The following is a 14,369-nucleotide window of genomic DNA, read 5'->3' as shown; positions in this document are numbered from 1 at the left end:
TACTTACGTACAGTATATGGACACACAGAGGATAGGAGATGAGAGAGAGAGAGAGTAGAGCCATCTTAATTATACACTGGAACCAAGATTCTGTGGAAGAGATAAGTGGGACATGTATTACTAATTGTAAAGTGCTAACCATTATACATATTGGCTTTGGCTACAAGGTAGGCTGCTACAAAGATCTTTATAGCAACAGTTGGCTATATTGTTAACCTTACCTCAGCTTAGCACCTCTTTCTAGGGCGGTAGAAACTAAAATTAGCACTATCCTATACGAGGGTAGTGTCTACTTTTCCCATGCCGCCATTTGTTTCACGACGGTGGTTAGTACTACGAGGCAAAGATCAACCGATTGTCCAGCGACTCAAGTCACTCCAATGGCTACCGGACGGGACAGCTAGTTCCATCAAAAAAACAAGTCACAAGCTCGCCAGATAGGCCCCGAGCCGAGACAGACCGGCCAGGCCAGGACAGAAACACCGCCAATTGGTCGGTCCACGTCCACCACCGTCAACAGACAGTAATTAGAGGCACTGCTCGCTGATACAGCATAGTACTCCTAACTTAATATATTTGGTTCCAATTCACATGCATGGTTTTGACGGCAGCAGCTATATACCACGGAGATCACGTAGAGGGGAGTCGTTTTTGCGGTTAAGCACGCATAGTATTACCAGCTACGTACCAGCAACTTACACTTCGCTACACAAAGCAACAAACAGAAAACTGTTGACGGTAATAGGCACCACCGAAGGAACAAGATCTAATAACGACCACTAGTAGAATTCACTTCATCCTCATCGCTTGAGTTGAGACACTGGGTATCAATCAGTTCAGGCGCAGCACCACATTATCCTGAAGCGAGCTAGGTAGGATCCGGATCAGTACCTGACCGGCATGCCAAGTCGGTCCAATCTGCCGGAGCCCGGATACGCCTTCATGGCGTGCAACGAGGCCACCGACCTCTGTGCCGCTGCCGGCCCCGCCGCGAGGGCGTGCGCCGACGCCCTGCGGAGGGAGCCCGACTTCTCGTACTGCTGCTGCGGCCTCTGCTTGGGCGCGCTCTGGGAACGCGCCTTGGCGCGGAACGACTCCGTGTTCGCCATGTAGTTGGGGCAGTCGGAGTAGCCGCCGAAGAGGCTGCGCGAGCACTCGCTCTTGGCCGCCGGCGTGAACGCGCCCCCCCTCCTGGAGCTCCCGGGCCGCGACGTCGCCGAGAAGAACTGGGGGCTGTCGCAGAGCTCGGCGATGTCCGCTGGCACGCGCAGCGGGCTCAGGGCCTCGGCAGCCATGCCCACGGACGACGGGCTCGGCACGGACTGCTGCGCGGTCGTCGAGTCCTTGGACGGCGACTCCGGCATGGTCGCGTAGCTCCGGCTGTTCTGCTCGGAGGTCATCGTCGAGCACGGCGACTGGTGATGGTTGCCGCCGCGCCGCTTGGAACCGTGCCGCCCTGGCTTGCCGTTGTCCACTTCGAGAATCTTGGCGTTCTTCTCGTCGTCCGTGTACCTCTCCTCCACCCAGCGGTCCAGCCAGTTCCTCCCGCAAGATTCCGACCTCTCCCTACCCAGCCTCTCGCCGCCCGGCGTCTTGGAAGAGTTTGCCTGCACAGATCAGCTCACCCTCGTCACTGCCATCGCAATCGCGATACCCTGGAAACAGAGGGAGAGACGCTCACCTTCAGAGAGCCGGAACGGGCGTGCCTGGGGGCACCCGCCTGATCGTACTTCTCCGGCGTTGGCGGATCCTGCCGTGCACATCCATCCAGGAACCATAAGGATGCACGCACCCGCGGCAAACAACCGAGAAATCAAACAAACACCCTCACTTACCGGATGAGCCGCGACATGCTGCGAGCGAATTGCGCGACACGCGCGCGCGCGCGCCTGGACGCGGACGAGCGCGTGCATGCATCGCAGCGTCTCCGCCGCCTGCCGCCGCACAATGTTGCCCCGGACCAGCGCCTGCAGCTTCACCAGCCCCCTCAACGCCTTCAGCGCCCGCCTCGCCTTCAATAACACAGGGGGTTAGTTAATCAGCAATGGTCCCATGGCCATGGGCATCTACAGTACAAAGCTGAGGTTGGCATCTCGCAACTTGCCATACCAACCCACCACCGCCATTACTACGCGGCTACGGCGGTAGCCGCCTGCAATAACAGTAACGCAGTAACTAGTCGCAAAACGGCAAAAAGAAAGGCCTTCCGATCTCCTGCGAAGGGAACGGAGTTAAAGCGGCCATGGCCATGCCTTGCTTCCTGAAACGAAGCCTAGAAGGTGCAGGCAGTAAAGACGACGGCAGACCTGACGCCCAACGTGCCTTCTCCATGTACGTTACACATGAACCCACAAATTTCTATCGATACCATGCAAAAGGAGATTTTTTTTGGAACCAACAAAAGGCCACTTCTTCCGTTTTTAAAGTTAGCTTTTCGTGACAAGCTGTAGCTTAAAAAGATTTCTTTATTTTTTGGAGATTTCAATAAAAAGATTTAGTAACTGAAGAGTGAGGAGTCTGTGAGATGCCAACCAGGTAGCCACGGAAAGCGGCCTGGATCCGAACAGCCGCCCACTCCTCCCGCTTCGCGGCGGCCGGCGGTGGGCACCGGCCGGAGCTCGTCAACCGCACCACGGCGGCGGCCGCCTGGGCAGCAGCGACGGCGGCCTCTGCCACCGCCGCCGTCGCCGCGGCCACAGCGATAGCACGCTTGCTCTGCTCGTCGTCCGCCTCATCCGGCGCCGCCGCAAACCCCCGGCGAGGCGTCGCCGTGGGCTGCACCGAAGGCGTCCGAGGCCGTTCCGGCGCTGGCGCGGGGTCCTTTTCCCGGAAGGACTTCCCGAATCCCCAGAGCTTCTTCTCCTTCGCCGGCTTCGTCACGGCGGCCTTCCTGCCGCCGCCGAGCAGCCCGCGCAGCCACCTAGGCGCCCAGCCCATCTCCGCCTCTCTACCGCCCGTCGGCCGGCCGCCCCATGAGGCTTTCTTGGTTCCAGCACTTGGCCGGAGCACGGGGTAAAGAAAGAGCGGGAGATGAAACCAAAACAGTGAAATGAACACACGCTTCACCGAGAAGAGAGAAAGGCAGCAGGAGAGGAAGGGACTGGGAGAGTCTAGCGGAAGATTGGACAGGCTAGTCTTTATAGAGGAAGCACAGACTGTGGGGCCGTTTTATGCGAATAGTTTATAATATTCCGGGGCGAGACTGCTAAGGCCCTGTTTGGGAACACAGTTTTTCCAAACGGTAGTTTTTCAAACACTAAAGTATACTTTAGTCATGACATTACTATAGTTTATATTGCTTCAGTTTTCGAATACAACAGTATCCAATACATCAAGGTGTTTGGCAAAAACTTTGGTTGAGACCAATCAGCCAGAGCGGGACCCAGCTGATGCTCTCTTTACATATAAAAACTTTGGCTGAGACTAAAGTTTCCAAAACTGCAAAACAAGTGTAGTATTTACAATACTACAGTTTTGTATACAGAGATTTTAGATAAGTTACCAAACACCTCAAAGTATATAATATCATAGTATTGCTCAATACTACAGTATTGCTTTAATACTGCAGAAAAACTTTGTTCCCAAACATCCCCTAAACTTCTGTAGCATTTTAGACTCTAGGACGGTTAAAATTGTGAAATACTAGCCAAATTGATGGCGGTATGATAATAAAGTAGAGTTATGTTTTTTTTTCTCTATCGCTGCAATGCCAGCCGCCAGGTGATGATCCTCTCTGCTCCAGTGCTCCGTCGGTCGCATAGCCGGCAGTGTTTGACCGTTTCTTCCACAGTCATACATTGCTATAAGTTGTGGCCGTCCCGTAGTCCGTAGATGAATGTAATTAACTACTGAGAGCAGCTTTAAGAAAGTATGCAAAAAATTGGATCCAGAATCTATTATTTGGCCATTTAAAAAATAAAAACATTCACAAAAAATAACCTAATACAATAGAGTTTTAAAACATGTCATTTTATATTTTTTGAAACAGCGATGTAGGTGAAAACGGGTCGGGTATACCCGTTGGGTACCGAATACGGATAGTGCAAATACCCGTTTTTCGATACGAATTCGGGTATTTTTATATCCGGACGTATACGGGTAATACCCGGATACTGTAGCTTCGGATTCGCGTCGGATACGGAACGGGCACTATCCGGTAAATACCCGGATGTTCGGGTCGGATACGGGTACCTGTTTTTTCTTTTTATGCATAATAATATATTTATAAAATCATAACTTTTACATATGAAATCGGATGAAGATAAAGTTTATATGAAAATTGTAGAGCTCGAAGAGATCTAAAACTTTGTAGTACATCATTTTTTGTTTAAACATATATTTAGGCCAAAATAATTAAAATTATGTCCAATTTTATATAAATTAATATATTTTATTATTTTTATGTGGGAGGTTAAGGTTATCTCTACTGGAACTTAAGATTATCTTTGTATAGACTATTTATTAGTATTGGTAACTTACTTGTAATTTTCGGTCGACACTACGTTATTTGATGGATTTAATTTTATTTTTATGATTTTCAACGACAAAAAATTAATAATATATAAATAGCCTTAAAAAATCATTCCACAAGGAGGATCGGCTGGGCTATGCAACCTGGTCAATATCTGGTCGCCTTCAACATTACCTGGTTTCAGGACAAGATTAACCAATGACCAGAGCAGATTAATAAACCGACGAGATACGCTTGGATTCCCTTAATAACAACCAGATCATGCCAAGCATGAACAACGACGTCGTTGTTGTGCTTGTGTGTGGGGAAGGGATGCGGACTTTGCAGAGTTAGTGTGATTATGGGCGACACAATTAGTAAAATAATCTTAACTAACAGTTAGTGAAACAACATCTATTGTTATTGGGAATCTTGTAAAGAGGACCGGAGGTTTCATTTTAGTATTTGACACAGTTAGTAAAATAATCTTTACTGACATTTATGAATGAGGTCTGTTACATAGATGTAAGGTTGAGAAAAAATATGACTCACAAAAGGAGATGAGATGTGGCCACAATGTGATCGATTGCTCAACATTTGAAAAAAAATGAAATCATATGGATTGAAAACAAATGTATAAATAGTGATTTTGGTTTTGTAGACGCAATAGAATACATGATCGAATTTAGTGTATATATATGGTCATGCTGTTAAGAGACGAACTTTAATTAGCATCCATTTATTTATCCTGGACCAACAATGATTTAAATTTGTTGGGATGTGACGCCAGTGTCCAAGGGAACGTAACACAGTAGCACACTCCGTTTATGAAGGTGCTTTGTTTTGGATGGATCGGATACCGGATCATGTGACTGTTCTTGTGTCCGCAATTTGCATGGAAAATGTGTTCATTGAAAGTCTTTTTCCATAAAGAAAATGTACAGGCAACTAGTGACCACAGTACCTTAGCAATTAGACAAGTGGAAAACAAATAGGCACATTCTCATGCATCGTATTCATGGAAACGACGCCTAGGGCAACAACTCAAATTCCCTTTAGTTTTAGTAAGCATAGCGTTATTCTCTACCAACCGCAAGAAAAAAAAATTAACAAGCATTTTGCTTTCCATATCATCCTATCATTAGGGCTACCATGATGAGTAGCCAAGCCAGCACATATACAAAACTTGATTGAAAGATTTTCACTCCCTTTTCACGTTTCCATGGAAACTATCCTCTTCATCCCATAATCAAAGGTCCACATAGCTCTTAGTGGCAATTGTGCTCCCTGGACTCGTTGGTGTTTCAGGGGCTCTGATCCTTACTTAACTCCTTCCCGATCCCCATCGCCCCATGTATATTGGTAGGATTTTCAACTCGGTCATTGGCCTCTTATGAACCTGCTCCTATGTTGTCATCGTTGACGTCAAAACTACCTCCTTATGGTTAGATAGGTCGATCCACAATGAGCCTCTCTGCTCCTCTTTTCCCTCCAATTTTTCCATTCTACGGAGCCTAACCCTTAGGTATGTGGAGTTTTCGGGCAAAATCTTGATTTGCGCTAGTGTTCCCGTCTTACCAGCGTGGTCTAGACTGGGCCAGATTTATTGCTTGACATGTTGTCTCAAGTACAAATGACTTGTCGTCTCGACGAGAGGACAATGGTCGAATCTAGGAGGGGCTTCTCCTCTGGATCGACGTGCTCAACCCTGTGCGGTCCTCCTCCATCGAGCGACCCCCCTCGCCGCGTGTCTAGAAGTTGAAGTTGTTTCGTGAGGTGAAGCTATTCCTTTGGTTGTTCTCCAAAAGCAGATTGAACACCCTCTCAACCTCTTCAAGAAGAAGGTCTCCCCCCATCCCCTGTGCTCTCATTGTGGTGTCGAAGAGGAGGACTTGCCTCACATGTTCGTAAGTGTGCAAGAAAGAAAGACATGTGGAGTTTGGTCGGCCTCTCCATCAACATTCTAGAGGATATGCCTACTTTTGTCTAGACTGTGTCGATGGCTGCTGTCCCACACCCTATTACCCCAGAGACTCTTGGCGCCATCTTTTGGAGGCTCTGGGAGATTAGGAACAAGTATTTTTTTAGAGGGGACGATTCCCGTTTGTTTAGAATTGCTAGTGTTCTAAATATATGGGATCATTGTTTCCCTGTAGAAGACAGGGGTGCTATTTTGCGTTGGCGTGATCATGTAAACTCTATTCCTGTAGTTCATTGCCAAGCATCCGGCTCGGATATTGTGGCCTTATGTTAATGAAAGGTGGTTGGATAAAAAAAAAAACCCATAAACGAAGGTACCATAGCTTGCAAAGCTTCAAAGAAAATGACAACTTGTTTCACAGCTGTCTGGCAGCATTCGAACAACCGGATTAATAACCTGGTATTCCTATTTCAGCCAGAAGCGTGCGTAGTAGCGGTTCCTTGAAAGCTCGCCGAGTCCCATGCCTAGACGATCCTCGGCTTGCTCCAGCGAACAAAGCCAGATCGGCGGGGCAAAGCATTTCCGAAACGGTCCACGACGACGACAGTGAAGACCATATCAGCAACAGGGAAAGTCCGGCCTATGTGACGCCTTCTCTGACTGACTCGGTTGGTTGGTTTTGGTTTGTTCTTCTTCCCTTTGGGCTCGGGCGCTCTCGCCTTTCCGTCTGCCTGCCCACGGGACCACGCCTGTTGGATTGGATCCAAGGCGAACGTCTCGCTGCGTCGCCACGCGTCCTCTCGTCCTCTGTCGCCTGCCGAGAGAGACTGTAGCGACTCTGACGACGTGACGGGAGCTGTGCCAGCCTTTGCCCCGGAAACAGCACAAGCCTACCTTGCCTGGGCAGGCAGGCCTATCGGTTCCTTGTAGCCTGTCGTATCGTGGAGAGAGGGAGGGCGTGGCTGGCGTGAGCGCGCGAAAGGCTAGAAGAAGAAGGGGCAGGTAGGGGTGGGCATTAGGTTGTCGGTTCCGTTTTTAGATTATGGATGGAATTTGGTTGACGGAAAATAGAATTAATTAATTCCAAAAAAAATTTAGCAACCGAATATTTCGATTTTCAGTTAATATAAAAAATTTAATATGTACATTTTAACCGAATTAATTGAATTTTCCAGCTGAAGTTAATATAATAAAAAAAACATCGATGGAGGTGCAGGAATGGATGGTCACGCAGACTGGAGACTGGACATGCCAGGCAGGATTCCTGCTTGGCTGGCTCGTGGGGGTCCTGAATCAGGATGCTGCCAGTAGACGGCTCCGTTGCCGCGACGGCGTCACATACGTGGGAGTGGGATCTGCCATTGGCTCCGGCAGACCGCTCCGCTTCTCCGGAGGACGCGACGATTCGGACGGGCTGCAGCCTGCCTGCCTGCTTGGCCCAACAAATCTCCACATGTTTTTAAGTACTACTAGCCATCATCATCGATAATAAAGGGAAAAGGGTGGGGCCTGGTTAATCACGCTCGGCTCGAACTAGGACCGTGCCCGTGCGGCTCGCTGCTGCCTGCGACGCAATGATCGTGAGTTGGTGATGGCGCCACGATTAAAGGCCGCTTTGGCTTACGATACGATGGACAGTTTCCGTCGTGGAAGACGGGAGCCATCATTCCTGATGACACCCATTTGATGAGCGATCCTCACTGGCCTGCCTCGGTGCGTCCCAAAGGCGTCGTTGCGCCTGGCGCAAGCGACAGGCAAATCGAGGCCAGCTCGCGCGCTAATGAGTGTAGTAGCCAGAGCACCACCCACTGCCGAGTATTCTGCTCCCCGGACCTGAAACCATGCGTGAGAGGAGCGCCCACCTCGTTTGGTCCCACGGGCTTTGCCTGATCCATCACCATGCGTTGTAGTAGCAATATGTTACCCTTTCAGCAAAGCCGCCGAGCTATTAGTACAGCTAATCTTGGAACTGCTTTGCTGCAGGATCCTACTATGCTCGCTTCGAGTTGGCCAGAGACTTGTATTTGGACTCTCCCTTCCCTGAACCCTGAATCGTACATGTTCCCCGGCTTGAGAGGCGCCCCAGACAAGTGCCATCTTTTTTTTCAATTTTTTTTTTGTTGCGACAATCAGCTACTCTGCACAAAGCGGTAAGAAGACAGGGGACAGGAGCTAGCCATGGCATCCACCGATCCACCGAAATGCGGTGCGGTGGCTCATGCAAGGCTGACGACGACCCTGACGACGCAAAATCTGTCCTAGTATAGCATCTCGGTCTCTCGGTTTTGTTTTGGTGTCATGCAAGGCTGACCTCCACCTCCCTCATCGCTTTGTGGCGACGTCAAAAGGCAACAAGGGGACATGAACATGGCCGCTGATCCGACTGTATACTGTATCCGTCCCAAACTCCCAACCACCCCCAATACGTCTCATACACCGCCGCCGCGCACCGCCAAACTTCCGTTCGTGTTTCTTACGAGCTAAAAGGACCGTTTCGACGTTTCGTGGCCTTGTTCAGCCTGGCCCAAGCGCTCAGTGCTTCTTTTGTGGAAAGGGCAAGCCCTCTTCGGCCACCTTTTCTACGTGCCCAGTAAGCCCAGTCTAACTTCAGTTCGACCGTACGTGCTCCCTACTCAGATTATATTATATATAATAATGATCCATCCACCTATAGATGTGACACTCGTCTCACATAAAAATTAGACCGTAGCCAATAAGAATCGTCTAGCGTCTGGAACGTATCATGGTGCTACATTAACTTATTTCATGCCGTTTGGCCCTTATACCACGCTATGACTTTAGATATGAAACTAGAGATTCTTAGATGTCCATGGAGCAATATGAGTTCATCTACGATGAGATCAGATAAGCTACTTCTTGTCAGCTTCATTCATAATGTACGGCACCTTAAATGGCACACAAATCCCAATATTATCTTTAAGACAGAGGATAAACTCTAAATGTGCATCGACTACACCAACCTCAATAGTTAATGTATCAAAACAATCGTACTATTAGGTGTGAGCTTTTGTCTTTCTTAAATGCATACTCTGGCTTTTACCAAACTAGTTTGGCTAGGAAAAGTGTGAGAAAACTTCTTTTGTAACTTTTAGGTGCATTTATTGCTATGTGAATATGCCTTATAATGGAAAATGTCTTGTTCACCTTTGTCCGTACAACACAAATTACTTTAGGCAACCACATATGTAAAACTGTTGAGATCTATGTAGATGGCATCGTTGTTATTTTTTGTCATAGTACTTCGATCCTCCAGGACTTTGTTGATATATTCGATAGCCTCTGTCGGACCCACATGATGTATATTGCCGGTAAAACTTTTCCAAATTTGATGGATGTACTGAAAATATTATAAAAGTAGATTTAGCGATTTATCTAACAATCCTAATTATGTATCATAAATATTGATATTTTTTTTGTATACATTTTGTTAAAGTTAAAACCTTTGATTTTTCTTGAAAATCGAGAACAGCACTTTTAGATAATAGGGAGTAGTCTATTTTCAGTAATTAAATCTACAATGTCTGAACAAGCTGGTGATGCTATGTGCTTGCACGAGCTGCAAACGAATGGAGCTTGTTCACATGGCTCCAGGAACATCTTTAAGCACAGCTCCTGTATTTTTTCTTTCATTAGACATGTATAACCAGATATACATACAAACACATGGGTAGATTACTAACCACATGGAAAACAAACAACCAAGTACAAAAACCCCTTGCAAAGATTAGAGGTAGTACCAGTAACATGACTGAACTTGTAACTAGTGATGTCTACCCTAACAGGCTAACACTAGGCTAAGTATATGATTTCCAATCCTTTACTGTTGCGGCGTTGGTCCTAAGAGACCTATCCAATTTAATTACATGCACGACCTAGTCAGAGGTTTGAAAAGGGCCAATTTCAATTTCTAGGAAAAAGTTGGATGTGGAAGCCATCAGGAAAGCCGAGACCGGGGGTCCGGACTATGTTGCCTCCTTTTACCGTCCTCCAACTGTGACATCAGAGAGAGGAAAAAAAAGAACAATGAGATTTTTTTTTTGGTTTCAGTGCATAAACATCAAGAGACACCACTATATCAGATGTAGAAACAGTACCTGTATTTTGTAACCAAGCTGTGGATGAATGTTGCCATCAAGACCCTGCTAAGATCAGTGCCAACGCAAAACCTGAGGCCACCTCCAAACGCCATGAAGTGTTTCGTCCCACCGGTGATTTCAGGTTTGCCCTGTTCAGAAGGCAACCAGGTTAGAAACCTTGTACTTTCAATCTGAATCTTTCTATCGCTAGGATTGCATCATACTTTGCACTATTTTTCAATCTTATCTTTTACTTGCAGCCGGTGACACAACACATGATCCAGCTACCGGATTCAGAAAGAGAGACTGTCTGATTCGAACCCGGAACCCCCAAATGCAGAATTAAAAAGTCCTCAGACAGTGAGACAATCAGGCACTATCTATCTGGTTTTTGTAGCTGGCTGGTTTGCACAGCTGCCTCCTGTTACTGAGCAGCTACACCATGTTCATCTGTTGCAATTTTGACCTTGCTATTAGACTACTAAGCGAGGAAGCTTCTGCGATGGTTCGGGGACAAATACACTATACGGACGCCAACCGAATTCCTTCTTGATCTCTGCGGCCAAGTTGGTACTTGGGATCAGAGCCTCCCGATCGCGGGCTAATTAATCACTCTGCCAATTATTGGGGACTAGCTCTCAGTTGGTCAAATTATTCATGTCTGTGATCTCCGTTTCAATGGTGAGACTCGGGAGGAGAATATATGCAGGTTCAGCGAGCAAATCAGATCGTAGCAATTTCATACAATAGCTAGACAGAATATAGAACCAAACAACCCATTTGCTTGCAACCTAATGCAGACTGAACGACCTCCCGCGACAGAACCCTAAAGCTACAGGAAAGATGCAGAATACAAAATTAAAACTGTTGCAAGACGAACCTGCCATCTCCACGGGTTGAACGCCAGAGGGTCTTCATAGATGTCGGGGTTTAAGTGCACTGCCGGTGGGCACACCATGACGCCCCATCCCGCCGGAATCGTATAGCCTGTGTTGTGTGCAAACGCCGCAGAAACACAGCACGGAGATGAGTTCTTCAAAGACATCATTTTTTTTCTTGCAGTAGGAGAACAAGAGATGCCAGCCATGTGCATGCATTTCGTGGTGTGTACCTTTGATCTCAACGTCTTGCAGGGCCTTTCGAAATATCCCCGGCACGATGTTCGCAAGCCTTACCATCTCCATGATGACCTTCAGAGAGAGAGAGAGAGAGAGACAGAAGCAAAGGCGTCAGTCAGTTCGTCAGCACTTGCCGGATTCAGAAAACGGCGCCGCAGAGTTCAGACTGCTTCAGACTTTCAGAGGCATCGAAGAGCACAACTCTTGCTATTCGCAGCTGGTTGTAAATAAATTATACTGTGGCCAAATCAGGGCCTTATGTTTTGATTCCCCCCCCCCCCCCCCCTTCAGTTCTTTAATCTTCAGCTTTGTAGTCCTTATACACTAATTAATCAATTAAGATAGATTATCTGTCTACCTCGAAAGAAGTCTGGGACTTGGTCAGGAAGAAGAACACAAACTACGGCTTGCGCTTTCACGCTGCAGCGTCGGGCTTCCAAGATTCTCGCATGCAATGCTTACTCGTGAGTCGTGACCGGCAGCTCGCTTAGAGCTGTGATACTGTCTTCGCAAGTTATTAACAATGTAACTCGGAGACAGTTGCTATCGTACGAACTAGGCTACAAGCTAGCAGAAGCTAGGGCCCGTGCTAGCTAGGCTCACCTGATTGGTGAAGGTCATCGATCTGTACTCGGCCCACGTGACGGGGGCATCCGGGTCCTTCCTGTTCTTGGCGATCGCGTCGTGCTCCTCCTGCTCGGCCAGGGTTAACAACAACAGAGTTAGCTGTTTATTTAGCACGTCAGTCAGAGTCGCCGATGCACGGCCGGCCGTTGCATCGATCGATCAGTCACGCGGCTCCTCTTGGCCGCTTGCTTACCCTCAACGCGTCGACGACCTTGGGGTTGTCGGTGAGGAGCTTGACGCCGAGGGTGAGCGCCAGCGCCGTGGTCTCGAAGCTGGCGAAGAGGAGCACGAACATGAGGTCCAGCGCGATGGTCTCCGTCAGGAGCGGCTTCTCCCTCCGGAGTTCCTGGATCACGTGGTCGAAGAAGTCCTCGCACCGACGCTCGGGATCCGCCATCCGCTCCTTCATCATGCGCTTCAGCACCTTCATCGCGTTCTTCCGCCCCTGTTTGTTGCATTTTCACCGACGGTGAAGATCGATCGATTAAAAAAAAACTCTGATGATGCGAGTGTTCATCATTGTCCAGCGACGACAGAATTTGTGCAGTGCATGTGCGCAGCTGGCTATACGGAACAGCAGCCGTTCGTGTGCGTGTGCTCAAATACTTTATTTTGTAGGAAGCATGTAAATTAAAAACAGGTGGTGCAATGTAATTCGATCGGGGTTATTTTGTGGTTAGACTAATTTGCATTCACCGCATGCCCTTATTACCTCCATGCATTCGTGGTAGGCCGTGCCGGGAATGTTGACGGGGAAAGAAATCAGGCCGCGGATGAACGCCACGAAGTTCTTCCTCAGGCTCTCTGACGACTTGGACGGCTCGTAGCCGATCAGCTTCTTGGCGGTAAGATCAAATATCATCTGAAAGAAGAATTGAAGCGTCAATGAATACGCTGGCGGCAATGGCGGCGCATCGGGATTCAGGAGCTGGCCAGGCCGGGCTAGCTGCTCGATCGAGCCGCTAGCTGCATACCGTGGAGAGGCCTTCCTTGAGCTCGACGCTGGGCTGCGCCGCCCACGAGGCGAGGCTGCCTCGGCAGGCGGCGTCCGTCTCGGCGAGGAGCACCGCCTTGAGGTTCTCCTGGCCGTAGAGGCGGAGCACGAGGGTCTTGAGGTACTTGTACATGAAGCCGTGCAGGGAGCCGACGTTGTCGCGGCCGAAGATCTCGGTGAAGGTGTCCGGGTACCAGCTCTCGAACAGCTTCCCCTCCTGCTGGAACACGAAGTAGTTCATGTCCGGGTCCGCCGACACCACCACCTGCCGCCCCACGATGCTCGTCTTGAAGATGCTCCCGTACCGCTTCACCCTCTCCTTCACGAAGGGGGACACGTCGTAGGTCGGGTTCGGCGCGAAGAACTGCATCGTCTCGCCGAGGAGGGGGATGCCCATAGAGCCCGGCGGGAGCATGCCTCTCGACTTGGGGTGGCTCCATCGGTACGCCCAGAGGAGCAGAGCGACGAAGATCGCCAATGCCGCGGTACAGGCAGCTATATAGGCCATGGAAGCCATGGCCTCCGAGGTGACAAGAAGGTTCCCGGAGAGAGGGATGGTGGTGGCCAGGCAGGGAGAAGCTAGCTGAAGATATAGTTGCATGTGCTAAGGGGAGACGAGCTAGGGAGGTTCTGTGTGGGTTCGTGAGAGTACGGGTTAGGGGGATTGCCTTTTATAAACCACCATGCTGCTAGCCTGGCCTTTTAAAAGTGATGGAGGGAAAAAAATTGCACGCATAAAACAGTCATTATAGTCAGTTATGTTTATTAGTTGCTTATATTTAACTTATACTCCATGTCTTCATCAATTTCAATCTATAATTCATTTGACGTTTTTATCCTAAGTTTGACTGATTCGTCTTATTAAAAAATTATAATTATTGTTAATTTTTGTTGTGATATTGTCTAACATATAATATACTTTAAATGTGGCTTTAAACTTGTCATTTTTTGTTAAAAAAATTAAATAGGATGAGCCGATCAAACGTGACAAAAAAGTGAAATGAATGCCAACAAATGTATATATATCAAGAAACGTTATCCTATAGAAGACAGAACTATACACGTATATATGTATCTAGGCTCTCGCTCTCCTACAGAAGACATAACTATACACGTATATGAGTATCTAGGCTCGTGAAATTTTATTAGACTAACTTTCCAT

General features: G+C 48.2%; 2 protein-coding genes across 2 annotated transcripts; both read right to left on the bottom strand.

The window, feature by feature from the left end:
- Nucleotides 1-545: 545 nt before the first annotated feature.
- On the bottom strand, nt 546-3,112 carry LOC100281279 (uncharacterized). Its single transcript, NM_001154198.3, has 4 exons — nt 2,533-3,112; nt 1,836-2,012; nt 1,682-1,750; nt 546-1,607 (listed from the first exon to the last, which is right to left on the bottom strand). The coding sequence occupies exons 1-4, from the start codon at nt 2,935-2,937 to the stop codon at nt 885-887; spliced, it is 1,374 nt and encodes a 457-aa protein (NP_001147670.1). The 5' UTR covers nt 2,938-3,112; the 3' UTR covers nt 546-884.
- A 6,874-nt stretch (nt 3,113-9,986) lies between these two features.
- On the bottom strand, nt 9,987-13,849 carry LOC103646058 (cytochrome P450 87A3). The gene is made up of 8 exons (XM_008670785.3): nt 13,188-13,849; nt 12,926-13,075; nt 12,407-12,658; nt 12,190-12,279; nt 11,580-11,658; nt 11,349-11,455; nt 10,487-10,617; nt 9,987-10,383 (listed from the first exon to the last, which is right to left on the bottom strand). Exons 1-8 carry the CDS (start codon nt 13,806-13,808, stop codon nt 10,293-10,295), a joined length of 1,521 nt encoding a protein of 506 aa, XP_008669007.1. The 5' UTR covers nt 13,809-13,849; the 3' UTR covers nt 9,987-10,292.
- Nucleotides 13,850-14,369: the final 520 nt, after the last annotated feature.

Source organism: Zea mays, chromosome 2, assembly GCF_902167145.1.
Source record: "Zea mays cultivar B73 chromosome 2, Zm-B73-REFERENCE-NAM-5.0, whole genome shotgun sequence".
Lineage (NCBI taxonomy): Eukaryota > Viridiplantae > Streptophyta > Magnoliopsida > Poales > Poaceae > Zea > Zea mays.
This window is presented reverse-complemented; position numbering and strand designations above follow the sequence as displayed.

Bases quoted from the DNA above. Each gene is read 5' to 3' on its own strand.
- LOC100281279 (NM_001154198.3), bottom strand. From the start codon at position 2,937: ATGGGCTGGGCGCCTAGGTGGCTGCGCGGGCTGCTCGGCGGCGGCAGG. The intron at 2,013-2,532 runs GTTGGCATCTCA...GTGTTATTGAAG, and splicing joins CCGCTTTCCGTGGCTACCTG to GCGAGGCGGGCGCTGAAGGC. The intron at 1,751-1,835 runs GTAAGTGAGGGT...TGTGCACGGCAG, and splicing joins AGCATGTCGCGGCTCATCCG to GATCCGCCAACGCCGGAGAA.
- LOC103646058 (XM_008670785.3), bottom strand. From the start codon at position 13,808: ATGCAACTATATCTTCAGCTAGCTTCTCCCTGCCTGGCCACCACCATC. The intron at 13,076-13,187 runs GTATGCAGCTAG...TTCTTCTTTCAG, and splicing joins TCAAGGAAGGCCTCTCCACG to ATGATATTTGATCTTACCGC. The intron at 10,384-10,486 runs GTACTGTTTCTA...CTGATGTCACAG, and splicing joins AGCTTGGTTACAAAATACAG to TTGGAGGACGGTAAAAGGAG.